General features: G+C 55.8%; 7 protein-coding genes across 7 annotated transcripts; 2 read left to right on the top strand and 5 right to left on the bottom strand.

Annotated features, from left to right (window-relative positions):
• Positions 1-5,962: 5,962 nt before the first annotated feature.
• On the top strand, positions 5,963-7,905 carry SPSK_01559 (aspartic-type endopeptidase ctsD; the record flags this gene model as incomplete). Its single annotated transcript, XM_016728468.1, has 2 exons — positions 5,963-6,196; positions 6,340-7,905. 2 exons carry the CDS (start codon positions 5,963-5,965, stop codon positions 7,903-7,905), a joined length of 1,800 nt encoding a protein of 599 aa, XP_016589618.1.
• Positions 7,906-9,342: 1,437 nt separating this feature from the next.
• Positions 9,343-12,399, bottom strand: SPSK_01425 (golgi family matrix protein; the record flags this gene model as incomplete). The annotated part of the gene is made up of 4 exons (XM_016728339.1): positions 9,343-9,862; positions 9,912-11,296; positions 11,350-11,574; positions 11,878-12,399. The coding sequence occupies 4 exons, from the start codon at positions 12,397-12,399 to the stop codon at positions 9,343-9,345; spliced, it is 2,652 nt and encodes an 883-aa protein (XP_016589617.1).
• A 570-nt stretch (positions 12,400-12,969) lies between these two features.
• On the bottom strand, positions 12,970-13,242 carry SPSK_02084 (uncharacterized protein; the record flags this gene model as incomplete). The annotated part of the gene is made up of 1 exon (XM_016728978.1): positions 12,970-13,242. The coding sequence occupies one exon, from the start codon at positions 13,240-13,242 to the stop codon at positions 12,970-12,972; it is 273 nt and encodes a 90-aa protein (XP_016589616.1).
• A 125-nt stretch (positions 13,243-13,367) lies between these two features.
• Positions 13,368-14,623, bottom strand: SPSK_01775 (nucleolar protein 15; the record flags this gene model as incomplete). The annotated part of the gene is made up of 2 exons (XM_016728679.1): positions 13,368-14,446; positions 14,533-14,623. 2 exons carry the CDS (start codon positions 14,621-14,623, stop codon positions 13,368-13,370), a joined length of 1,170 nt encoding a protein of 389 aa, XP_016589615.1.
• Positions 14,624-15,223: 600 nt separating this feature from the next.
• On the bottom strand, positions 15,224-16,843 carry SPSK_01658 (dor1-like family protein; the record flags this gene model as incomplete). The annotated part of the gene is made up of 1 exon (XM_016728565.1): positions 15,224-16,843. One exon carries the CDS (start codon positions 16,841-16,843, stop codon positions 15,224-15,226), a length of 1,620 nt encoding a protein of 539 aa, XP_016589614.1.
• A 1,142-nt stretch (positions 16,844-17,985) lies between these two features.
• Positions 17,986-19,041, top strand: SPSK_01836 (uncharacterized protein; the record flags this gene model as incomplete). Its single annotated transcript, XM_016728736.1, has 1 exon — positions 17,986-19,041. One exon carries the CDS (start codon positions 17,986-17,988, stop codon positions 19,039-19,041), a length of 1,056 nt encoding a protein of 351 aa, XP_016589613.1.
• Positions 19,042-20,183: 1,142 nt separating this feature from the next.
• Positions 20,184-24,073, bottom strand: SPSK_01387 (cytoskeleton assembly control protein SLA1p; the record flags this gene model as incomplete). Its single annotated transcript, XM_016728302.1, has 4 exons — positions 20,184-20,209; positions 20,289-22,175; positions 22,252-23,779; positions 23,876-24,073. The coding sequence occupies 4 exons, from the start codon at positions 24,071-24,073 to the stop codon at positions 20,184-20,186; spliced, it is 3,639 nt and encodes a 1,212-aa protein (XP_016589612.1).
• Positions 24,074-25,676: the final 1,603 nt, after the last annotated feature.

The following is a 25,676-nucleotide window of genomic DNA, read 5'->3' as shown; positions in this document are numbered from 1 at the left end:
GCAACATGAGCACACGCAGCAACAGAGTTGGTGCGGAGTGTAAAGAAGATAAAAGAGATTTTCGGGGAGGGAGGGGGAGGGGTTGAGGTGCTTTGGTTGCTTTGATTGTCTTGGGCCTTTGTGTTGCTATTTATTTTAGTCGTTTCTTTCTGTTTTTGTGTCTTCACTTTGTTTTCGTTTGCCCGTTCGGACTTGTATTGATATCAGCACCATGCCTGCGAGTGTTTTGTCTTATCGACATGCCCAAGAAACAGCATCTAGCCAATTTTATATGCATTGACGTCTACCGGCTCCTTTTGGTAGAATATAGAGAAAGTAAACAAAGCCATCTGATTTGCCCTATGCATATCACCTCGAGAATAGCCTTCTCCAGAGGATTGTGATATTGGCTTGACACTGCTCATTCCAGGCCGGAGTCATGTTGAATGCTTTCTTTTTGATGTTTTCCTCCCCTCAACTTTTATTTTTCCCTTTTCAACTTTTCCGTTTCACTGGCGATATTGTATTGGTAAAAAAAAACATCTTGCCCACGACTGGGACTACATTGTACGAAAATGTTCCAGGCAGGATTATCTGTGCGTCCAAAACAAACAAGGGGAATGCCTGGCTAGGTAAAGGTCCAGGGAGGCATACAAACGAAAAAACCTACAAATTCTCCGTACAGAGGCTCGGGAACCCGTGTCGCACCGTGCAACTTACAGTTGATCCTGCGTCCCGTCCATACGCATCCTATATCCCACTTTGTAACCTTTCCGTGTCCATGCGGATGGGAACACAAAAAGTCAAAACTCAAAATAATGTCATCCAGCCCGTCGTTGCACCGAACAGGGGGTCAAGGGAGTGCTGTCTTGGGACAGGGACCACAGAAACAACCGTACCAGACTTTGCCGCTTCGTATGTCGTAATTACCTCACTTTTGTCCTGCGACGATGCCCGTCATGGTGCAGTTACGAAGAGGCGCTGGAGCAAGGAGAGGCGGGACAGTGCAATTGATACACAAAGAAGAAACAGAACAAATCAGACGGACACTTGTCGGGACAACGAGAGCAACTGAGCCCAAGGCGAAAGAAGACGAGACGAAACGAGACAAAACAGAGGCAGACAATGTATCACGACGCAGACATCCGCTGGATTCGCCTGGCGAGAGGCGATGTCAGTTTCAGCTGCTCGTCTTGGCCGTGATTTTTTTCTTTATTCTTGCAACCGCCTCTTGTCCACTATCCCCCTCTTTCTCTTCTTTCTCGTTTCGCTCTATTTGACGCATGCACGCACTCTGGAATGCATGCACTATGCAGGAGATGGGCACAGGAAGCACCGGAGAGGATTGGGATTGGTCCCAGGTCTCTTTTGCGAGGCTCTAGACGACCACCATAGCCAACGAAACAAAACCAGGCCCAACAGAGCCTGGCCAGTTTGGCCCGTGCCTCACTTGATACGACGGTCCCGATCGACGCACTGCAGTGGTTGCGTCAGTGCAATTGGATTGGCGGTGGACCGAAACAAAACAAAACAAAAAGTACGGTGCAGATTGTAGCGATGTTCGAGACAGATTTGGACAAACGAAACGCACTGGGCAAACATGAGTCAAATGTAAGCTTGTGCAAGCTTTCGAATAGAGATGAAACGAAAACAAACAGAGATGAAGCTGGCCAGCGACCCAGAGTTGGTTAATCGGAATGATGATGGACAGAGACACTTTATGTACAGAATAAAGAAAGGCGATGATCTCCAGTATGCATGCACTAGGTTCGCGCTGAATGAGCGAGACCCCTGGCTGAAGATACAATGGACCAGGGTGAGACAAACTGATGCAATGGGGGTCAATTGAAGGGACAAGAAGATTGTGAGCAGCCGTTTTTGTGCCAACTCCTCCGCAACGTGCAAGACACGGAGGCGTTGTGAGGTATGTGCATGTCCATTTGAAAAGTGGACGGCCAACAAGAGAGTGAGAAAATGAAGATTGGAGATGGTGCCCTGACGATCCTCACGATTGGCGCCAGGGGGCGTCTCGTTTGTCTATCTCTTGGCAAGCGCGGCGAGCGCCTTCCACTTCACGCAGCCTGTCATGGCCTCTTTCCTTCCTCTTATCGATTCTTTGTACGGAGGTAGTTGCCTTCCGTATCGCTCTCTCTTCCTCCTAGCAAAACAGCACAGGTCAGAAGGACCGCTTTTGGCCAATCCCCCCTCTTTTAGCCCCTGACGTTGTGGCCAACACAGAAGTGAGGAAATGGGAAGAGCGCTCTTTCCTGTCTGTCCATTTTGTGGGCGTCCTCTACTCCGGTGTCGTACGACTGCACAAACATAGACCATTGTGCCATTGTGCCATTGTGCCATTGTGCCATTGCCGTCCTCCAACCGGCGATAGGGGCAAATGGCTGGATTCTGAGCAGCAAAGATTGACACGAGGCTATCTTTCCCTCATTCTCCGAGTCAGTCGCCGTGTGCAGGGGGTGGAGGAGGAATCAGTGGAGAAGGTTGCAAGAGGAGAGGAGCTCCTGCCATTTTGTGAGCTTACTGTGGTATGGCAGCGAGCTGGGGCCAGCATGTGCTGCTGGCGATTGACGCCAAGGCCCAGGGGGCAGAGCTGCTTCATTAAAGCAGCTGCCCTTTTGGGACTTGTCGGTCTTTTTTCCCTGGCCTCCTGGTCGCTCTTTCCTCGTGACGGCGGCAAACATGGGGGCAGCAGGAAGGCACGACTCTCCGAAACCTGGTCGTGCTTACCCCAGTTGGCCCCCGTGCTCACAGATACTCAGTAGACTGGCGAGAAAGAAGGCTCAACAAAGGTGATCTTCAGTCCGACACGGAAGGAGCTAGGCCTTCGTTTTGCAGGGGGATATTGTCTGCACCATCCTGTCCCGCACAGAGCTTTTGTTAGTGGATGGCACTATCTTGAATGACGACAGTGGCCGCACGAATGCCGCTGCTCTTTCCTCCAATCTGCAATGGCCGTCATCAATTAAGATTGAGAGCGGCAAAAAGCACTTTAACCTCCCCCACGATATTTCCTCTTTATCAGTGAACTCCTCGACATGCCCGTTTTGCCATGCAATTTTGTCTTGAGCTTCTACCCTCTAAGCCACTTTCGCTCTTGTTTGCTGTCAACTGGCTCTCTTTTTCCTGTTTGAGCAACTCTCCATCTCGGACAATTGCACATCGTGGTCTCCTTTCTTTTGCTTCTCCAATTTATTTTCCATCCCCTGCCAGCATTTGTTGAGCGTCATCTATGACTTCATCTGCGCCTGGCCTCCCTTTTCTGCTGCACTCTGACGAGGCGGGATCATTTAATTCGTACATTGCGGCTGCTCGAATTTCAGTATCTTTACAATACAGACCGCCACCTCCAGACCGACCGGTCTAGCCTCCTCGCTTCGTGAAAGAGTATGAGGGTCCTGCGTCGAGCACTATCCAGCTATCCCGTCGGCTACTCAGGAGTTGCATATCGAATAAGGCCTATGGCACATGGGGTGTCATTGGCCCGCCCCTATTTTTGACTGCTTGATTCAGACGTTTCGGAGGTTTGCTGTGATCCAAGTTCCGTGGTCCGGCAGCCTCCGCCATTATCTCGTATTCCTCCAAGCCTGTTGTCTCTACTTTTTATGTCTCGTCAATCTCTCGCCTCTTTATACAACATGACAAGATCCTGCATGCCTGCTGATCCCTCTTTGTCAGTGTCCACAGCGGCCATACTGTCAAAAAGACAGGGAAAGCAAAGCGACAGAAACTTGGACAGCTGGTGGGAAGTCGCCGTAGCGGTGAAACGAAGCTATTGCAAATGGACAAACAGAAGAGACGGGGCTGCCAACAAAATACCCAGAAACAGAACAGAGAAACAGAAAAACAGAGAGACAGACAGACGACCACCAACCGCCAGCCGACTCAGTCTCTTGGCAGAAGGCTAGGTCCACAAGTAAATATGGGAACGACAAGGGTCCGAAGAGCACAAACCAGGCTCGAGACGAAAGAAAACAAAAAGCCACAGGACGAGTGAAGCACAACCAACCACTCAGCCGCCCAGCTCTCCCCGGACGATCCGCCATTGCTTGTTTTCCAGTGATACGACCTCGATCTGGCGACTCCTTCTCCCTCTGTGTTCTTTTACATCGTACGGCCAACTGTATTTTTTTTTTTTCAGCAAGCTTTTGAAATATCGGTAACCTGTACAATTTATGAGTCCCTCCTTTCCAACTCACTTCTTTGTTCTTGGTCCCCGCCCCCTCCCTTCCGTATCCATATTTCTCACTGCATCGTAAGATACGTCGTATGCTGTGTGCCCTTGGCCCCATCGCCCAGGACCCCTTTGCTCGCGCCCTCCGCATTCCAGCCGGAGCGCCAGCGTCCATTCATTCGCTGCCACGGGCTGCTTTGCTGCTCCTCTTGTTTCTTTTTGTCTGTCTCGCCCTTTGCTGCAGGCTGCAGTTATTAACATAAGACCTCTGATTACCCACTCGACGCCTTGCAGTGCAGTGTCCCGCAGCTTTCATTGGGTTTGCGCTCGTTTCTGTTCGGTATCGTTTCTTTTGGTCTTTTTGTCATTCTTGGCCCCCCTTGTCTTTGAAACCGCCGCTTTCTGTTTTTGTTGATGGTCATCTCCACCAGTTCGTGTTCGTCATGTTGTAAGCTCCTGTGTCCGTTGACATCTAGCCTCGGAGGCCAGACAACACGCCAAGTTTTTTGTTTTCTTCTTTTTTTATTTGTGTGTGTTCGCTCGTTTCGTTTCGACGTTTCTTTTTTTTCAGTCTAGAACCCACAACACAAAACCAAGTTGGCCATGGCGGCGTTTTCAGAACAGTAGCTCCAGTAGTCTAATTCCAGTCCGATACCTTGACTGGACGACTCGTGCTTTCTTGGGGCCTAGCTCCTGCACAAGAAGAAAAGGGGGGGCACACCTTTGTTTGTGTGGCGTTCGGCTGGCTCGCGCTCTCTGTCTCTCTTATCGTTGTGTTCGACTTGAAGGCTCGTCGTCCTCCCTTCGCCGCCCACCATATTCTACTTCTTCCTCCCTGCTGGTACTATTCTCAACTCTCTCTAGCTCCTAGATGCCAGGTTCGTCGTGCAGATCGTCGTTTCTTTTCTCTGCACTTGGTCTGTTTCGGGTGTCTTTTTAGTAGCTGTTTTATTTTTAATCCACAGACAGCAACCGCAAAGCAACACAGCTGCAACAGGGCGGTACGTAGAATGTGAGATGCAGGAGAGTCGTCTCCTGCCGCAACGCCAGCGCTGCGGAGTGCAAGGCTCTAAGAGACGACCCATGCAACGAGACGAGACCACACACACGCAACGACAACGCAACTCCACCTCCCTACCACTCCACTCTGCCCCATTCCTCCTTTTGTCTCCCACTCGTCTCTTTCCTCTTTCCAGTCTTAATCCTCTCCTCCGCCTGTTCTTCTGGCTCTCCGTTTTGATTTCTGCCACAAACACCTCGTTTGTGTTTCTCTTTCCTTTTCCTTTTCCTCTGTCCGCTTTCTGCTTCCCTCTCTCCCCCTTCCTCAGTCCTCCTCCATAACCTCTGCAACCGGTTTCGACGGTTGTCTTGTGGAACAAAACATCACTCACGCACGCTCGAGCCGGAAACACAACATCGGAGCAGTAATACCCCATTGGATAACCGCCAGTTCTGCTTTTTTGTTTAGTCTGCTTTGCCTGTCTTGGTTTTTCGATTATCGTTTCCCGGGTTCTCGTTTTTTTTAAGCATCCGCTTGCATTTAATACCGTCTTTCAAGTTTCATTACCAATACCGAGCCTGAGCGTCTGGAACCCTCAGCAGCAATAATAACGACCAACGATCTTTCCTGGACCAGCGGATTTGTGCACGCAGCAAGTCTCCTTCAGTGGATGCACTTGCTCTCTACCCCATCGATCGAAAACGGCGCAACGACAGCTTCCCGACTTGCAACAGGAGCGAGACGACGGGCGACAAGGGAGGACCGGCCCCCGTTAACTCACAAACCGTCCGCCCATCATGCTGGGCAGTGCAGCTCTGCTGCCATTGATCCTATGGATAACGACGGTTCATGCCTTCTTCCCTTGGTTCCCGCCATCCGTCTGTGCCGACGACAATGAGCTTTGCAAAGCCCAGCTCTCGTCGACTGTCGTCAAAGACGCCACCGCAAACGATGCCCGCCGGTCTCTGCCGGCCAAGGCGGCTGACAGCCTGACCTTCAAGATTGGCCGGAGGGCAGCAGCACACCGCCGGGTATGTTCTGTTGCTCCGTTACTTCCTTTTGTGGAGCTGCAGAGTTTGAGCGCTTTCCTCCTTCTTTGTTTCTTCTTGTTCTCGTGCCTTCCCTTTTTGGCCGTGCATGGCCGTACCGGCACGCCTGCTAACGCTCCTTCCAGATCGAGAGACACGAGCCACTCAAGGCAAGAGTGGAGCGTGTGGCCCACCGCCTCGCCCGCAAGTACGCCCCTGCCGCGGAGCAGGCCCTCGAGGCACGCACACCAGCAACAGCAACAGCAACAACAACAACGGCATCCGACGACAATGCGGACTTTGCTGCCGTGAAGCGAGCCAACAACTTTGATGTCGTCACCGCCACCGCCCCGTCCGCCTCCAACGCCGTGGGCATCGACCAAGACGGCACCGATTTTTCGTACTTCATCAAGGCCGAGTTCGGGTCCGCCCAGACGCCCCTGTGGATGCTGCTCGACACAGGCGCCGGCACGACGTGGGTTATGGGCTCCGACTGCAAGACCCCGGCCTGCGCTTTGCACAACGAATTCGGCGCCGCCGACTCCAAGACGCTGCAGACGTCGAGCAAGACCTTTTCCATCGCCTACGGCTCCGGTACCGTGGCCGGCAACCTGGCCAGCGACACTGTCACCATCACGCCTGCTCTTAGTCTGACCATGTCCTTTGGCATCGCCAACACGACCTCGGGCGACTTTACGCACTTCCCGTTTGACGGCATCCTGGGCCTGAGTTTGAGCGAGGGCGCTACCGACAACTTTTGGAAGACGGTCCTGGCCGCCAAGACGCTGACGGCCAACGTTTTCGGTGTCGCCCTGTGGCGGGAGGTCGACGGCGGTACCAACAACGGTGAGATTATCTTTGGCGCCACCAACCCAGACAAGTACACGGGCAGCCTCTCCTATACGCCCGTGTCCTCGTCTGGCGGCGGTGACTGGGCCATTCCCATGGACGATGTGGGCTACAACGGCGGCAAGGCCGGCATCACGGGCCGCCTCGCGTACATTGACACAGGCACCACCTACGTGTTCGGCCCCGCCGACGACGTGGCCGCCCTGCACAAGCAGATCCCGGGTGCCAGCAGCTCCGACGGCGGCGTCACCTACACGGTGCCGTGCACCTCCAACCAGCCCCTGACCGTCTACTTTTCCGGTGTGGCCTACAGCATCTCCAGCAAGGACTGGATGGCGGCTGCCTCCGACAGCAGCGGCCGCTGCACGAGCAACATTTACGGTCATGCCGTCGTCGCCAATGCCTGGCTGCTGGGCGACCTCTTTATCAAGAACGTCTACGCCGTCTTCGATATTGACCAGAGCCGAATCGGCTTTGCCACCCAGGCCATCAACGCCCCCGCCTCCATGGTGGCCTCGTCGGGCAGCACCGCCTCCCAGACCGCGCCATCCCCCAGCGGCAGCGGCAGCGGCAGCAGCAGCGGCAACACCTCGGGCGGCTCGTCGTCTGGTGGTGGCAGTGCGTCGGGCGTCGCCTCGAGCGCGCCGGCCACCACTACGTCGCCGTCCGGCGGCGGCAGTGGGAACAGCGCATCGCTGCCGGGCCTGAGTGGTCACGAGACCGCCGGCACAGCGGTGGCCGAGTCGTCCGGTGCGCCTGCACCCAAGTCGACGGCTGTGACGTCGCCCGCGGATCAGCTCGAGAGCGGCGGCGTCTACGTCTCGGTCGTCTGCATTGTGGCCGCCATTGCCATGGCCGTGTAATACAAACATTCCAAATAACAACCACCCAACATCGCCCTCAACATCTCTACACCTTCTACATACATCGCATCATTCTCGGCATTCGTTTGTAAAGCGAAGATTCGATTCAGCATTTTGTTTCTTGTCAAAAAAAAGCTCCTATACACAGCATATTTTCCTGCATTTTTGCATATCCGCTGTTTACACAATATACTGCCACGTCATCCTCATTTCTTTTGGACATATTTCCTTATCTCTTTTCATTTTTAGCAGCACTCTTTCTCTCTACGGCAGGCATTCTTCGGGGCCGCCATGATTTTCCTTTTTTTAATACTTTCATTGTGTTGTTCCTCTGCTGGATTAGGACACCACCAGCAAACACTCGACGTTCTCCCTATCCGACGTCCTCGTCTCTGGAGAGGGACGAGGACGAGGATGGAGACAAAGTCACCAACTACCAATTAATAGATACCCCGGGGCAATGGTGGAGGCTTGTGGGCGAACAGATGAAATGCCGTCATAGGGACGGTGTGCGTTCAGAGAGAGCAAGAAATGGTTCTTTCGACGCTCTGCCTCGCCGTTCTTTTTCTTTTGCTTCTTTTGTTTTTCTGCCATCTCGAAAGAGTATGCAAACAAAAGGCAAGCAAAACTGTAACACTACTTTAATTAGCATTGTACCAATATACAACAAGACCCGAGTCAGCCTTCCTTCGTTTTGGGAAAGCATATTGGATTCTTTCACTTTCATTGAAACATACCCTTACTCAGAACTGTGAATGTGGCATGTGATATCTGGATTTAAAAATGTGTCCTGAAGAATGCGGTAACCGGCAGCCATGAGGGGACTATGGAATGTGCTAGTCTCACGAAAGCCATCGTCACCACAGTGAACGTTGAATCGTGAGCATTCACAAAGAAACGTGCCATGTTTTCGTCTCGTTAACAAATCCGTCCCCCAATCAGCTTTCATATTAACAGGATATCGGCTCTAGGTACGTGCAGCTGGGATAGGAAGCGGTTACGAAATATAATTCTTTTAGACTCACCGGCAGAATTCTTTATGGCCACAGCAGGGAGACTAACGAACGTGCCGTGAACAAGGGCCAACCAAAAAAGAATGAAGAAAATAGAAAAAATAATTATGCCCGCAAGAAAATACAAACATAAAAATGAAAACAAAAAAAAAAAACTCCTGGCCCCATGCGTCTTTTTATCTTCTCACATCGGTGGCTTCCGTCTGTGAGGAAACAGTGTACATGCCCCAAAGTCCAGCAAATAAGAGGTTCGCCCTGACATCCATCTTTTAGGAAAGGGGGAGGAAAAACAAAAACACAGGCAAAAAGTACACGCGCCATACAAACGAGCTTCCTATTTATAGAGTTGAGAAACGAGGTCAACACACCGCGTCCTTTTTCTGTTGTTGTGCGCGCGTCTGCCAGCGTCAGATGTTCATATTTATTATGCGGCATCAGTCTTCTCGGGCGCCCCTGCACCAAGCGACCCTGCACCAGACGGTCCCGCAGGAGACGGCCCAGCGTCAGACGCTTGCGTCCCCGACGAAATGCTGTTCGATGCCTTCGTGTCGGTCGATCGTGAGCCCGCCGGCCGCGTGTTTAGCAGTGCCGTCAACAAAGGGTCGTCCGCCGAAACGGGCGGCGCAGACGTCTCGTTGACGCTCTCTTCCAAAAATGCCTTGAACATGGTGCTGAGGGACTTGTTGGTCGGGGGCGGCCCGGACAGCGACGAGGATTCCAATTGGAACTCGGTGTTCAAGGACGGTGTGCTCGGTGTTCGCCCAAACGGAGAGGCCGGCAGCCGCAGCGAGCTGCTCGACGTACCCGGCCGCGCGAGACCGGCCCTTTCCTTTTCGTCGTCTGTCCAATGGAGCATGCCGGCAATGACCTGCAGCACCTGGAACTTCTTGGGGTCCGAGCGGTCAATCTGCAGGAATTGAAGCAAGAGGTTGGTCATCACTTGCCTAGACGTTTTGTTAGCAACAAAGAGATTGGATCAATAAAGGGGCGTACGCGTACGGAAGCAGGGTGACATACTGCTCCACGGCCTCTTCTGGCTTCATTTTTTTGATGAAGCGGAGAGCCCTGATGAGGTGTTCGTTCAGACCCAGCGACTCGTGCCGCAGTTTCGCAAGAGCGGCCGTCTTTTCCTTCAGCTCGACCTCCATGGTAGAGGCATGCGCAAGCTTTGTCCGAAGCTCCTCGGCCTCTTCATTGGCCTCTGCGGCCGCTTTCTCGGCCTTTTGTGCGCGTGTTTCGGCCGCATCAAGCTTGGCCTCCGATTCCTGGACCATCTCGCGCAGCTCGTGCCGGCGTGCGTTCTGGAGATCCTCCAGGGAGCGCTGCAGGCTCTCGACAGTAGCGGCCTGTGCATCGCGGTCCTCGGCGGCTCGCTCGTACTGTTCACGCAAGACGCCGACCTGCTCTTCCAGATCAGACGCCTTGCTTTCCAGCAAGGTGGTTCGGTTGCGCTCTTCGAGTGCGATGACCTCCCAGTCGTTCATACCCTCTCTGGTATTGATCAGTTCCTTTTGCAGGTTTTCCAGTTGCTGCATCAGCTCCTTTTTCTCGCGCTGCCAGTTTTGCTGCGACAGATGGGTGCGGTTCCGGATCTCTTCCTGCTCGCGGTCATGCTCGTTATCAATGACGTCTAGTTCGCGTTGCAGTCGCGCCACCTCGTTGGCGGCAGCGGCTGTGGACGCCTCGGCGTTGGCTTTGGCTTGCAGCAGGCGCTCGTTTTCTGCCTCGAGCTCCTCGATGCGTTCTCGGTTCTCCTCCAGCTCCTCCTTGTCGCGCAGGAACCGGGAGCTAATGTTCTCTTTGAGCTTCTCAACCCGGGTCACGAGATCATCGTAACGGCTGTCTGCTGCGTCGCGCTGAGCCTCGATCTCCTCAAGGTCGGACCGCAGCTTTTTCGTTTCCTCCTCGTGGGACTCTTGCGCCTTTTGAAGCTCTGCCACCTGCTGTCGTAGCCGTTCTAGCTCAGCGGGGTCCGACTCGCCCTCGGGGCCGTCGTTCAGCGTCGTGGCGGCGCGCGGGGTTGTGCTTGTGGCCTTGGACACAGTGGTGGTGGGTGAGGATGGTGCTGATGTTGCTGCTGAGTTGGAGGACTGATCACCGTTGCGGCTGGCAGTGGAGGTGTCCTTATCGCCGTCCTTGTCAATCGCGGTACTCTCGGCGTCGGTTATGTCGGTCTTTGAGTGGAATGGTACCGCGTGGCCGTTGGCCGTCGAGCCGCTCCGAGTGTGGCCGTTGCCACCGTCCTCCCCGTTGGTCGACGGTTTTGTCGGGCTGGGCGGCGTCGTTATGTCTGCAGGTGTTTCGGTGTCAATGTCGGGCTTCTGCTGCGTCCAATGGCGGTTAGCAAAGGGCGGTCCATGTATGGCCTCTCGGGTTGGCTGGAGCAATCTCGAAGAGGCCAGTAACAGGGATCAAGAGGCAAGGAACCTACCACTGCTGCATCGTTTTTTGAAAGTTCGTCTACAACCTCGCCAGCGTCGTCGCGGTCGGCACCATTTTGTGTCTCGGGCTCTTCGGTAGAAGCTGCAGGGCCAGTTGGTTCTGTCGGGGATGCATCCGTAGCAGCGACCGGCGCAGCACTGGCCTTGGCCGCCGCGGACTTCTTCTTCTTATTCTTCTTCTTAGCACCTAACAGGGTGAACGGGCGAAGCGTTAGCTGGTTAGATCAAAGTGTCACAAATATCGCGAAGCAGCGAGGCGCAGTATGCTCCACGAGCAAATGAGCGAGGGGAGAAGGACAAACCTGTTGACGGGGCGCTGTCGTTTTGAGGTGCCAACAGTGGTAATGATCTTGCAAAGAACGTCATGGTGCTGGAGGGGGAGAGCTCCTCTGGAGGGGGCTCAGAGGGCAAATGGGCGCGCAGAAAGACGAACGTGGGTCGTGCACGAAGGGATCAAAAGGTAGTCGATATATACGATGAGGGAAAGGCCAGGTGTATTCGCGTGCAGCATGTATTACACGGAGTCCAAGGCAAGCTCCGCCCTCCGCAGCTGCATTGGCTTTGCTGGCGTTGGCTTCCCCCCTTCGTCTAGTGGCGGCGATTGGCTCGTTTTGGGGGTGCTTGTCGCGTCGTATTTTAATCTGTTGCAGTCGGCGGGGACGCAATGGTGGGCAGACTAGGTCGTTGGAGATAGGGCTCGAGGTCGGAGCCGGACAGTATGACGGGGCGCTTGATGATGACGTCTTTTGCGTGCAATGTTTGTGTGGCATTCGGAGAGTATTCGGAGATGTGGAAAGGACTGCAGTCTGCGAGCGAAGTTGGTTTGAAAAAGGGATATGACAGGGTGGAAGAGGAAAGAGGAAAGAGGAGGGATGCCGAGTGGAATGGAAGGCGCGAATGGGCGTAAACGAGCGCTGGTGCAGCGTTGCGCAGTTTGGTCGCAGAAGCGACCCACGCATCCTGGCAGCAGGCGCGGCCTGTCTCGCGCTTTCCTGTTTTTCTCGCTTCTCAGCGTCTTCGGGACACCCGTGGCACCACATTTTGGGCCCGAGTCCGCTACCACGTAAGCCCAAAACGATGCCCTAGCTGGGTCTTGTGGCCTCGCCCTATTAGCGGGCTGGGCCTCTGTCGTCTACAGCGATATTAGCTTCTTGGAAGTACTCTCGGCTCTGCATGTCTCGACATTTGTCGTCGCTGTTTCTGATGTTTGGTTGCAAACAACACAATATAATCTAGACGCAAAACGACAGACGGCCTGGGCACCCGGCAGTTACCTTTTTTGGCTGCCTCGTAAAGCTGGGCGGTAGTTTGGGTTCTTCTGTCGCCACGAACTTCGTATCTGCAGTATGTACTTAAGCCATGTACCGATGCAGCGTGTATTCTGTAGGCTTGGATCCACTATTCTACACCCAAACGACTTTCTTTGGCAAAGAACCTCCAGAACTTTTTTAGGAACTTTTTCTTCTCCTTTCTCTTCAAAACTGAACACTTTGTCAACCCCAAGGCATGCACACCCTCTCGCGTGGTCGCAAAATTGCGCCGGGAGGATACTTGCTTTCCCACTGGAGTGATGGCCCCGGATGCTGTTCGCTTTTGCTTTTGGCCATGGCTCACTTCAGGGCGGTATTTTGCTGGAAAAGATCTTTTCGGTGAGGACGAAGGAGAAGAGACCACCAGCGCCCTTTATAATCCTCGCACAGAGTCTCTTTACGTGGACGTGCGAGGTTCGCTTTGGGCGTACATTCCTGTTCTGTGTTGTGTGTTCCGTCCGTCGTGATGGACATGTGCGGTGCAAAGCCGCCGATGTGGACGAAGACAGGCAATTTAACACTGTGTCGCGACGAGACAACGTTCAGTGCTGGGAAAGCAGAAGCATGGGCCATTAACAATTCAACAGGTGCAAAAAGAAACTATGAAGACATGAACAAATCTAAACTCCCAAAAACCCAAAAAGGCATGCTGTTGTTCTGTACCTCTGCTCTCTCTTCTCTCTCGTTTCGTCGCATCGTCACGCAGCGACCTTCTTCGCCTTGCCCTTCTTGCCCTTTGCTGGTGCCTTGGAGATGGCGGCAACCGGGTCCTCGGCGGCCTCGGGCGCCTCCAGTGTCTTGGTCGCCGTCGTCTCCTCTGTCTTCTCCGTCTTCTCCGGCTTCTCCTCTACCGCCTCGTCAGCCGCTGGCGCCGCGACCGTGTCCGTCGTCTTCAGCGTCGGGCCCGCATACGAGTAGCCGAGCTTGCTCTCGAGCAGCGCAGCGCGCTCGGCACGGCGCTTGGCCTCGCGGCCAATCTTGTCCGTCCATGCGTCCTCCGGCTTGGGCTGGGCCAGCTTGCGGCCGGCCATGCGGTTCCAGGGCACGGCCTTGAAGCGGCGGTTGGCGCCCTTGAAGAGATTGGCGGGGATGCGCTCGGCGGGGACGACGCTGCAGCGCAGCAGGTGGCCGAACAGCAGGTAGTTGTCCATGGTCTTGGCGACAATGTCGGCGACGTCGCGCTCCGCAAACTCGATAAAGGCGTAGTGCTTGCTGGCACCCGTCTTGCGGTTGCGCGACAGGCGCAGCCGGCGGATGTCGCCAAACTGGCTAAAGTAGCTGCGCATCTCGTGCTCAAAGAAGCCGTGGGGGATGCGGCCGACGTAGACGACGCCGCCAAATTCGGCGCCGTTGGCGTCTGTCGAGGTGGCAGCCACTGTGCCGTTCTGTGTCTTGGTCCCCTTGTCCTCCTTGCCGTCCGTCTTCTTGGCCTTGCTGGCCTTGACCTGGGCAGCCTTCTTCACGGCCGCTGCGGGTGCCTTGCCGACGTCCTGGCCGGGCTGGAACAGGCTGGCGCCGCCCTTGGCCGCATCGTCGTCCTCGTCCTCGTCGTCGCCGTCAATCTCCTTCACTAGGGCTTTTGTCGTAGCATCGTCCTCCACAGCCACATTTGTCTGCTCGGTGTCGTTCTCCTTGTCCTCCTCGCCGTCTTCTGTCTCGGCAGCGGCAGCGGCCTTCTTCTTGTTCGTCTTGGCGGGCGTCGTCGTCTTGGCCTTCTTCACGGGTTCCTCAACGGCCTTGCGCTTCTTCGTGGCTGGGGACGAGACTTCCTCGTTGGCTGTAGAAGAATTGATGTCAGCAATCGGTGTATCCCAAAGCTCCAGATCACCTGGTCGTCGCCGCCTTCCATCCTCTTGAACCAACCTTTGCGCTTCACCACCTGCTCGGAGATTCTGCTTGATTTCCTCGGCGCAGACTCAGCGGCCGGAGCCTTTGCCTTCTTGTCCTTGACCATCGTGAATATGCGTATGATTTCGAGGAATTATGCGGCGAATTTATAGGTAAAAAAATAAAAATAAAAAATCAAACCAGATGTCCTTTTGCCCGTGATAATTGAGGAGGCTGTCTGCTACTACAGCAAAAGCAAAAAAAGTTTCTGCCGCTACCAGTTCCCAGACTTTTTCTGCCGCGAAATAAAGGCGGTGAGCCAGCATCATTTGGCTGGGCTTATGGGGTCTCCCCAGTGGTGTCCCAGCCTATTTCTTAGTGTTAGTAGTCTACTAAGATCATTGGCTTCTAGGGAACCTGCCAGCTCCTCCACGACGGCCTCGTCCGTTACTGTAATGCATCCTAAATCCGCACACAAATCAACGACGACAAGGGGCAAAATATATGATGATATCACGTCTGTCGTGCTCGTTAGTGTATAAAATCAAAGTGCGATATAGTCAGCGCACATTGCCGCATCAGCACAACACCTCTACTGCTCTCACTTGTATATGCAACAATGCAATTCTCATTATTCATTTGAGCGAGGCTTTGACACCTCTTTCTAGTACCCCTATGCTGTCATTCCTGTGGCAAGGCAAGCGACCAGTAAACACCTTCATGCGCGTCACCGCTTCTCGCGAGGATCGCCAACAATCGACTCCAGCCGCCCAGCGAGCTGCCTGTGCCGGCGCACCACCTCCACCCACTCAGCCTCGGCGTCGTCGCCCACATCGAGCGTGGCCAAAAAGAGGCCAAAGTCGCCGCCCAGGCGGCCTAGGCTGCCCGCGCAGTACAGGACCTGAGTCAGCAGGCTGTCGCGCGACGCCTGGTCGCGCACGGCGGGGAGGTACTGCCGCAGGGTCTCGAGCAGCATGTCGACGAGGTGCAAGGGGAACGTCGCGAGGGCGGGCGGTACTGCCTCGAGGGGATCGGGTGTTTCGAGAGGGTCGCCGTGGCTGCCGTGGTCCCCATTGTGCTCGCTCGTCCTTTGCATCTTGCCATTGATTGTGCTGTTGCTGCCACGACTGGTGCCATCTGCATCCCCGTCCTCCTCTCTTGTTGATGGTGTCCCGGAGGCTGTGGCTGTCGGAAACACGCTCCGGAACATGGACACAATGGCAAAGCTCTGCTCGCGGAAAATCTCAATGTAGCGCTTGAGGTACCGCTCCGTCTGCTGGCCGCCCGACCAGGCATTCGCCGAGCCAATCGTCTTTTGCCGTGCCTGTTCCTGGTCGGCCAGCTCGCGCAACGGCGCCAGCGCGTCCAGCGTGGTCGTGAGCGTGGCGAGCCGGCACACGAGGAACACGGCGCCGAGGGCCCGTTCTTGTGCCGCCGCGTCGTGGTGCGAGCGCGCGGCGGCGCCCGGGCCTGGCGCCGCTGAATGTGCCACGGACTGCGCCAATGCCTGCGTAGACTCGGATGTGACGGCGGCGGCCGCCGCTTCGAGGTCGGGCAGCACGCGGCGCAGCCAGCTGATGGTCCGCAGCGACGCCGCGAGCTTCAGACCCGGCGCTTTGAGGGACAGGACCAGGCTCGCGGCCGTCGCCCGCATGGACTCGTCGGCCTCGCTCGCGACAGACCGGACCAGCGGCGAGTCGGGGAAGAGGGCGTGCAGGCGGCGGATGTGGCCGTTGAGGTCGAGGGCCGACGCGTAGTTGACCGGCACAGCAGCCACCGACGAGGCCAGGAGCGGCGGCAGTTCCAGCACATCGACGAGCCGCTCGACGTTGCGTGACAGCAAGAGGGCCTGGCGTCGACGGGCGAGCACGTCGCCCTTGGCGCCCTTGGCGCCCTTGGTGCTGCCCTTGGCCCCCGTTTTGTGTGCAGCACTCTCGGCGACCCCAGTTGTTGCCGTTGTCTTCCCCGCGCGGTATGTCGTCGAGAACCGCAGAGCCTCGTCGTCCAGCGAAGGGATGGCCTTGCGAAGCTCGGCGGTGCTGGCGGCAAGCTGGGGCACGGCGGTGCGCAGCGCAGCATGGCGCTTCGCCGACTCGAGCACCGGCTGGTAGGACTTCTTCGCGAGGCCCTGGAGAGCCAGCTGCAGCGAGTGTGCCGATTGGGCCAGCCTCAGGGGCTCTTCGGACTGCAGCGACGACAGCGGCCGTGTTGCCAGCGTCGCGAGATACGAGAGGGCATCGTGGTCAGGCGGACCGAATCCCGACGACGGTTGCGTCTGTGGTTCTGAGGGGGAGGAGGGGGAGGGAGCTGGCGCCGTCGCCAGTAGGTCGTAGAGAAGGTCGGCCATGGCCGGTGTGGGTGGTTGTGTGGGTTGTGTGTCGTCATTCGAGACGTGGGAATGCCTTCAAAGTGGACAATGCTGTTGTCGTGGGACGTTAGCGCGAGTCAGGCGCCACAGCCCACCTGAGCCACAGTGAGCCAGCCTGTCGCGTTCAGTGGTCGCATGCCTGGCCTCGTCCCGTGCCTCGGCACCTGAAGACACAAGGTGTAAGTACCTCCCCGCTGGACAGCCAGTACAAACAGTACATTGCGGCGGCCGCCCAACGGACCTAACAAACCGCCCCTGAACTACGGACTGTGTGCAACCAAAACTGCGATAAGATAGTCGCAGCCCACTAATACCCTGCTCTAGCGTTCTAGCCCTTCCCCAACAAACCCAAGCTTCCCCACCCTGGGACCTGCTCAGCACCTGTCTTGTGCGCTCACCAACCAACCTGCATCCTTGTGCCTCTTTTGCTGCCTTTGCTGCCTTTGCTGCCTCCCACCGTCAACTCGCATCCGGACTGGAGGCCCCCCCTCCAGACTTTGGCTCTCCTTTCATCCTCTCGTGCTGGTGCCTTCCTACATCTCTTTTATTGTCTGCCACTTCTGCTATGCAGCCCCTTGGCGCCGCCTAGTTTTCATCCTTCCACTCTCCTCCTCGACGACAGCTTCAATTTCAAGCTGCGTATCACGGCCTTGAGAGCGGAAGACGGTTGCTTCGTCCGTCGTAGAGCCTTGTTGGCTTCTTGTACCGTCTCTGTTCTCCCGGGTGTCTCTTTTAACGCTTCATCCACTCGTCAGGTTCGTGTTCTCTCCATCTCTTTCATGATTCTTTTTTGTAATACTTTATTTTTCTTCAAAACAAATTCAACGAAGCATCACATCACACCCAACCATTTCCCTCCTGCAGGCTAAGCGTTTACACACGTTCACCCCCTGCCTCCCTCTCCTCTACATCTGCCATACCTGTCATGGGACCCGGCGGCTGCCTGCAGCCTCTGGACAAACTCTCATATAACATGAAAGTCTGGCCCATTTCACGGCCTCGTGGTCATCCTACCTACATGTCCCTTCTAGTCCATCCTGTCCATCCTTTAGCAGCTCTTGCTGAATTCTTGCCGTTGCGACTAACACTCGGTTTCGTAAGTCCCGCGTCCCTCCGCCACCATGAAGGACGTCTTCCCCATCCCCCAGATCCCGGGCCTTAGCCGGGCCGTCCAGCCCTTGGCCGACACGCTCGGCTTCGACACCCTGCCGCTGCACGTCCACGAGGTTGTCCTTGCCGCCCTCTTCTATACCTTTGTGCAGGTCGTCGTCTCGCCCGTCCTGTCCAGCTACTATTTCCCCACCATCTACAAGCCCATGAACCGCGCGAAAAAGGCCAACTGGGACAGCCACGTCGTCTCCATGGTCCAGAGCCTCCTCATCAACGCCCTCGCCCTCTGGTGCATGTTTGTCGACCAGGAGCGCAAGAACATGCAGCACAACTGGAAGGAGCGCGTCTACGGCTACATGGGCACGCCCGCCATGGTCTCCGCCCTGGCTTGCGGCTACTTTGTCTGGGACCTGGTCATTACCGTGCTCAACTTTGACGTCTTTGGCCCCGGCCTGCTCGCCCACGCCGTCAGCGCCCTCGCCGTGTTTTCGTTTGGCTTCCGCCCCTTCCTCAACTACTACGGCCCTGTCTTCATCCTCTACGAGCTATCCACGCCCTTCCTCAACTTGCACTGGTTCTTTGACAAACTGGGCATGACCGGCTCGCGCGCCCAGTTCTACAACGGCATGGCCCTGCTCGGCATGTTTTTCTCCTGCCGCCTTGTCTACGGCAACTACATGTCCCTCTGGGTCTACCACGACATGTGGAACGCCCTGTGGGACGGCCCGACGCCGGCGTGGGTCGCCAACCCCAGCGCTCTCAACGACCCGTCCGTGCGCGCCGTGGCCGGAAACAAAGGAGGCCCCATCCCGTTGTGGCTCTTTGTGCTCTACGTCACGAGCAACCTCACGCTCAACTCGCTCAATGTCCACTGGTTCTTCAAGATGATCAGGGCCGTGCGCAAGCGGTTCGAGCCGGCGCCCGGCGCGCCGGCTGGCAAGGAGGCACCCGTTGCGGCGGCTGCCGTCGCTAGCGGCGCGGCACCTGCTGACGACGCCGCCATTCGCCATCGGGCCACCGTCGAAGACCTGCTCAAGGTCGACGATTCTCTGACAGAAGTTCAGTAACCGAGTGGGGGTGTGGACTCCCCGCGCGGGTGCGGGTGTACACCATAATCTGCTTCGCATAGTCCGTATGTATGCTTGTGTGTGGAGAGATCCAGAGAGATCTAGAGAGATCGGATTTTAGCATTGGCTCATTTTTTCCGCGTCGTAAGAGGTACAGACACGCGACAGTGCATTTTTATTTCCCTGATTTGGTGGGTAACACGATTTTTTTTTCATAATTGCAATTCGTCTTGCAATCTATGTTTGGGTGGTTTTCTTGATTGATCCTAAAGCACAGTCGAGGTAAGTAGTTCTTTGATTTGGCTGATGATGAGATTTTCTTCGATTTGTTATTTTTATCATGATTTTCCCCCTGTCTTTTATTTTTGTACATAACGATATTTTCACAACATTGGAAGAACTGCGTCAGGATAGAACGCCTTGTTTTATGTTGAAATACCAATACGTGTAGAAAGGTAGAAAAGTAGCCGCTGAGTAACGATAAAAGTGATAGGTGAGAAGTAAATTAAACAAACAGAATATGAAAGAAATATGTGTATACAAAAGAAAAACGTACTCTGTTTATTATTAATTATTACTATTCACTACGAATTTCACACGCATGTTCTATTCGCTGATATCAGGTTTAAACCATGCCACGCACCAACTTATTACTTACACATTTTGATGTGTAGGCATTCCTATGAAGTCCACCGTCGAAAGTATAACTCTGCCCTGGTTACAAATAAAAAGAAGTGCTATGTTATTATGTATACGGAGATAGGATTATATACGATGTTGATGCTCTAGTTTTGTCCAAAAAGAAAAAGGCAGACAGGGTGGCAAAGACAAACGTCGAAGACAAGCAAAATCCAAAGAAAAGGGAATGCAGACAAAAAAAACATACACAAGCACAAGAGAAGTACAGAGACATTGTAAACCAGAAATCAAAACAGGTGGCGTTGCGGATCAGGAGCATCAAAAAAAAAAAATGCGGAAAAAAAAGCTAGCTAATTTGTACGAGCGAGGAAACACGACGCCTGCTGAGGTACAGAAACATCGATCGCCACGAAGCCTATTGCCTGTTTTTATTTCCAAGCACAAGAGGCAGGAAAAGAACGGAAACATGTGGGCAGCCAAACACAAATATCGTCCCGCAGCGATTAAAAACCAAACGGGTTGTCCGGAGCTAGTTGAAGTTAGTACGACCGCATAGAACTCGAAAGCAGAAAAATCATCTTCCCAGGGGATATTCTCGTAAAACTTACTCGCTGCCAAGAGGTTGGCGCGCCGGCCCGTGGCCTGGGGCATCAACTTCTTCGTCTCCTCCGTCACACCGAAACGGACAGGGGGCGGTGGACCCGTCTGCTGAGGCAAAAGGGGTGCCGGGGTGGGCGCCATGCCGTGGTTGCCGAAGCCCTGCGTGAAGGGGCCGGTTGGCTGAGGCTGCATGGGCTGCATAGTCTGCTGCTGCTGCTGCGCCGGCGGCACCGGCATGGCAGTGCGCTGGGGTTCCAGAGCCGGCGGCAGCATCGAGTTGATGTTACCTCCCTGTGGCGGGGCCATGCCGAACTGTTGTTGGCCGGGGTTGAAGGGCCCGCCGAAGCCGGTGGGTTGCATTTGCACAGGCTGGCCGAATTGGTTTTGCTGCTGTGGCATAAATTGTTGGCCGGGCATGCCAAATCCGGTCGGCTGCGGCTGCTGCTGCGCGGGCATGCCCGTCATCATGGGCATCATACCCTGGGGCTGCTGCTGTGCCATCATCTGCTGCATCTGCTGCTGGTATTGCTGCTGCATCCGTGCCTGGTTGATGTCGTTGAGGCTCTGGCCCGCCGGTGCCACCTGGCCAGTGACCATGCCTGTCATGTGGGGCTGCAGCGGGGGTGGGCTGAATGCGCTGGGCTGGGCAGACTGCGGCGCCGAAAGCGGGCGTGAGGGAGGAGGAGGGAGCAGACCGCCCTGGCCCTGGGTGTACTGCGGGGCCATGGGCCGCGCCCTAGCAAAAGAAGCAGCCGTCTGCTGTGGCTGGAGCCCGTTCATTCCCTGGATGCCGGTCTGCTGCTGGGCCAGGCCGGCGAACATTGCGGGAGAAGCGCCCGGCATTTGCGGCGGAGGCTGCTGCTGAACAGGAGGCAGCGACACTGCGGGTGTTGCTTGTGCAGGAAGCGTGATAGGGGGTGGAGGGTTGGGGTTGAGCTTCTCTGCCGGCAGGGCCTGCGAGAGAAGGGACAGCTCTTGCATCGAGCCAGTCAGGGCAGCAGTGGGCTTTGCAACAGGCGGTGGTGGAGCGGCTTCAGGAGCATGCTGGGCAGTCGGAGGCTCTGGTGTCGCAGCAGGAGCAGGCTGCCGGGAGGGCTTTACATCCCACGCGTCATCATCGAACCCGCCACCACTGGACGCAGATGCCTGCTTCGGGGGCGGCGCAGTTCTCTCTGCAGGGGTTTGTTCCACCGGTGATGCAACACGGTTGCCATTTGTAGCATTGCTGGCGTCACTCGACTTTTGCTGTGAGAAGGCCTTGGCATCGACAACGTCATTCGCTTGAGTCGTGGGCGTCGGCCGGCCACGGCGCGTGTTGTTTCGCAGGGTGCCACCTGGGCCCGAGAAGAGACCGCCGCCATCGGCACCGTCGTCACCACCCTTCTTCGAGCGGCCGTACTTGTTGTCCAGGAACCGCATCACCTTGATGATATCTCCTTCGCGGAGGCCGAGAGTCCGGAGGTTGCTGGCATTAATGTCCGGCAGGACGCTCTCGTCCATGTTGTCCTTGACAAAGGCCTGCGCATACCTTTCGCACAAGCCAACGGCGACTTCGCAGGTGAGGAAGAACTGGAACCAGTCGTAGTCGGACTTTTTGGGCTCGATGGAGGCGCCGACCTTGGTGCCGGACGAGTTTTGCGACTCGTCGTGCTGTTGCTGGATCTGGGACCTGCGCTTCATGCTCGAGAGCGGCTTGTCTTCGTCCAGGGAAACGCCCGTCACAGCCTCGACGTACTCGAGGTCCTCCAATGACATCTTGGCCACGGGCACGGCAATCTTGACACCGTTCATCTTGTGCAAGTTGATCTTGCCGTCCTTGAGACCTAAGAACTGCGCATCAACGCTGAATGATTTGGTGCGGTCGGTCCAGGTCCGTACTTTGGACGCATCGGGTTCTATCTCGTGTTAGTGGGGTTTCGTAACAAAAAAACAATCAGGGAGTATGGGGTTGGGGGTGCTTAGTATACGTACTGGCCTTGCCCGAGCGGGAGCTACTGCCGTTGCCATTCTCTTTCTTGCGCTGCCCCTGTTGGTCACCCCCGTTAACGTTCGTTGCATATAAACTACTGCGCCTCTCAGGCGGATGCACGCCATGGCCTACCTCGTTTGCTCGTTTTGACTCGTCGCGCACCGCAGCGCGCACGGCGTCGCGTGTCAGGCGCTCTTCGTCCAGGCGGTTCTGCTTCACCGTGGATCTGGCACCGATGGTTGCCATGGAGGTCGAGATGGCTGGGGCCGTGTTCGTAGTGGGCGAGCTCGGCGTGGGCGACTGGTGTCCGGAAATCGGCTGCGGGGGAATGTCGGACGTAATACTGCCTGTGACCTCGACGTAGCTCAGGGGCACGACGCCTTCTTTGCCATTCTTAACACGGCGCACCTGGCACCATTCCTCACTGCGACGGTCGTCGAGGACAATGACCTCATCACCGGTGGCTACCGTAACCTCATCGTCGCCCTGGGCCATAAAGTCGTACAGAACCACGGCCTTCTTCAGCTCGTGGCCGGTGCCTGCCAGGATGACCTCGCGCAGGCCCTCGGCGCGAACGGCACCGGCAAGCTCGCCGAGCGCACTGACAATCTCCTCAGCCGTGTCCTTGGCGCCGGCGTGGAAATCGACGCTCTTGCTGGGCTTGACGAGTTCCATAAACACGTGCTTGCCCTCCCGCGAATAGTGCGTCATCTTATCACCAGACCATTCCTGCGAGGGGCCGTCCTGCGACCTTTCTGGTGCGATTAGAATAACACCAGTCTTGAGGTTGATGCCGAGCGTCGTGGGCATCTTCTTTCGCTTGCCCATGACGGACACCATCTCGGAAATGTTGTACAGGTGGAAACCGCCCGGGCTCAGGGCGTTCGGGGCATGCGACTCCTCGTCATCGTAACCACCGCTTCTGCTACTGTCACCGGCCCTGTTGCCGCCGTACGCATTGCTCTTGCTCCGTTGCGGCAGAGATGGAGATGGCTCGTCATCGTCAAAGGTAGCTTGGGGCCGCGGTCGTGTCGGCAGTGGTGGCGAAAGTGGATCCTCTCCTTCCGAGGCGTCGTCGGAGAGGTAGCGCGGACGGTCTGGCAGCGAAGGGGGAGGCGTCGCCGGTCGTTGCGCAGCAGAGCGGCCAGACAGAACATTGGCGAGTGCGGCGGCGGCAGCTGAATTGGCGTTGGGGCTGCTCGGCTCGTTGGAAGGAGCGCCACGGGGAGGAAGGCGTGGACTTGGCGTGTTGTCGTCGTCATTGATCGTGGCCTGTCTTGACGGGAGCACAGGAGGAGGCCCCTCATCGTCGGCCTCACCGTCATTGGCATCGGCAGCGGCCGCGCTGGTCCCATCCATATCGATGTAGTTGGCAGGCGCAAAGCCGTAGTCGTTGTCGTACCCTGCAAGAATCCAGTCGGGATCGGAGGTGTCGTAGATTGCCAGTTGGGCGTCCTCTGGGAACGACAGCTCCTCGTCGGTCTGTCTTGTATATTCGTACAGGGCGCGTGCGTGGCGAGTCGGTTGTGCCTGGTTCACACGGGTTAGACTCGGGAGAAACGTGTGTATTCTCTTTGACGGGCGGTGCCGAGAGAGGTACGGCAGTTCAAATCAGCTCAGTCTTACCTCCTCGACGTAATTTTCTGGAATCAAGCCTTCAGGCTCGTCCTCGTCATCGCCGGCGGCCTTCTTTTTGGCTTTCCACCAACCATCGCCGCCATCCTTGTCGAGGACATAGAGCAGGCTGCCCTCGGTGATGGCCAGCTCGCCCTCCGACTGAGGCGCATAGTCGTAGAGCGCCTTATACACACCGACGAAACCCATGATGTGAAGAGGTTGTGGAATCGCACTAGGAATGTTGTCGGAGATGGCCTCGATGAGATGAGAGAATAGGGGCGGAACGCCCGGGAGGTCGTGACTCGGCCGGACGGGGTGAGGCGTTGAGTAAGAATATTCGTTTGGAAACTAGCGCCGTGCACCGTGCGGTCGTTCGTCGTGTTGGGGAGGTCGAACACGACGTGCTTCTGTCGTCGATAGGGCTATTGCCTTGCCCGAGCGCTGTTTGTCGTCGACGTCAGGGGGATTTAGGGACGCCTCGACGACGGGGACATACTAGTACGCGAGATAAAAAGGGGTGATGCTGATAACCGAATCTCGGGTTCGATTTGCCTTTCGACAGGAGCTGTCTGCGAGGACAAGGAAAACCCTCTGGCGGCACAAAAAGAGAGCTTGCTTGCCGGAAGTGCGGATGGCTGTGGATTTGGCGGGAACGTGTTACCCAAAAGGTCGTTTCAGATGGGAGGCTGGCATTAAACAGTCTGAAGTCAGCATAAACAGTGTGACAGTTGCGAAAACAAAGCACCGCTGGCAAACTGGGGGGGTATGCGCGGTTCGTAGAGCCTGGTCGATGGCGTAGCGAAGCTGCAACCACCCAACAACACAGACAGGCAGACAGGCAGATATGGAAATGAAGGGTCCTGCATCTTACCTATCCTCCGTTGGTATTGTGCAACGGAGGAAACGAGATGAGAGGACAGATAAAGGAGGGCGGAATGGCTCACAAGTAACGATGATGGGCGGTTGGGGACGTTGCTCCAACCGTAAGAAATAAAAGTCGAAACCAGCAATGATCGAAAGAGAAGGAGATCGCCCTCGATCGCGTGTGTGTGCGCAGTCCGTGCCGGGATCGGGGTTGTGGACTTTGGCAGACGCAAAAAGGACGAGCTGGAAAAGGGGAGGAAGAGAAGAGGATCAGGAAGTGAAGTTGCCAGGGAAGAACAGAAAAGCCCTGTTGAAGAAAACGAGGTTAGGCGACTTGCGTTTCTAGGGGTGGCAGGTGCAGGTGGGTGGGTGTGGGTTACGATGCCAAATAGAAAGGAGGCCAAGTAAGAATAGAGGAAGAGGGAAGGCGCGGCCACCGGCGGAAGAAGGAGCGAATTGGCAGTCATAGTTACTTCCGTACTGTTAGTACAGAATAGTGGGAAGTGCCTTCCCCTTACGTTAGGCTTTTGCACCCAGTGGCTTCTTTCTCAATTTTGCAGGGAAGGAGGGAAAGAGCTAAGCCCAAGGCCGCGTCGCAGAGTCGTAGCGCCGTTGTTGCCCGGATTTCGCAGCTGGCTGCTAGTAAGATTCTGTTTCTGGCAGTCTCCAAATCTTACAAAGAGGACGCCGCCCGCCCAGACGTGACTTCATACTACATCGTTTTGCATGGTGGCCTTGAGAAGTGGGGTAAGATATGTGAATTGGATTGGCGGAGAGCAGCTGCACAGCAGTCCAAAAGCTGCGCTGAACGACATCAAGGTGGCTGTGGTGCTAGTCAGTATGTATCGCTGTGACGGGCAGCTCTGGAAGCTCGACAGCGAATAGTGCACACGTGACACCAATTCTCCCGCAAATGAATGGTTGCACAAAAAGTTGACGGCACAGA

The sequence above is a fragment of the Sporothrix schenckii genome, assembly GCF_000961545.1.
Source record: "Sporothrix schenckii 1099-18 chromosome Unknown Cont42, whole genome shotgun sequence".
NCBI lineage: Eukaryota > Fungi > Ascomycota > Sordariomycetes > Ophiostomatales > Ophiostomataceae > Sporothrix > Sporothrix schenckii.
Note: the sequence above shows the minus strand (reverse complement) of the source record. Positions and strands in the feature narration are given on the sequence as shown.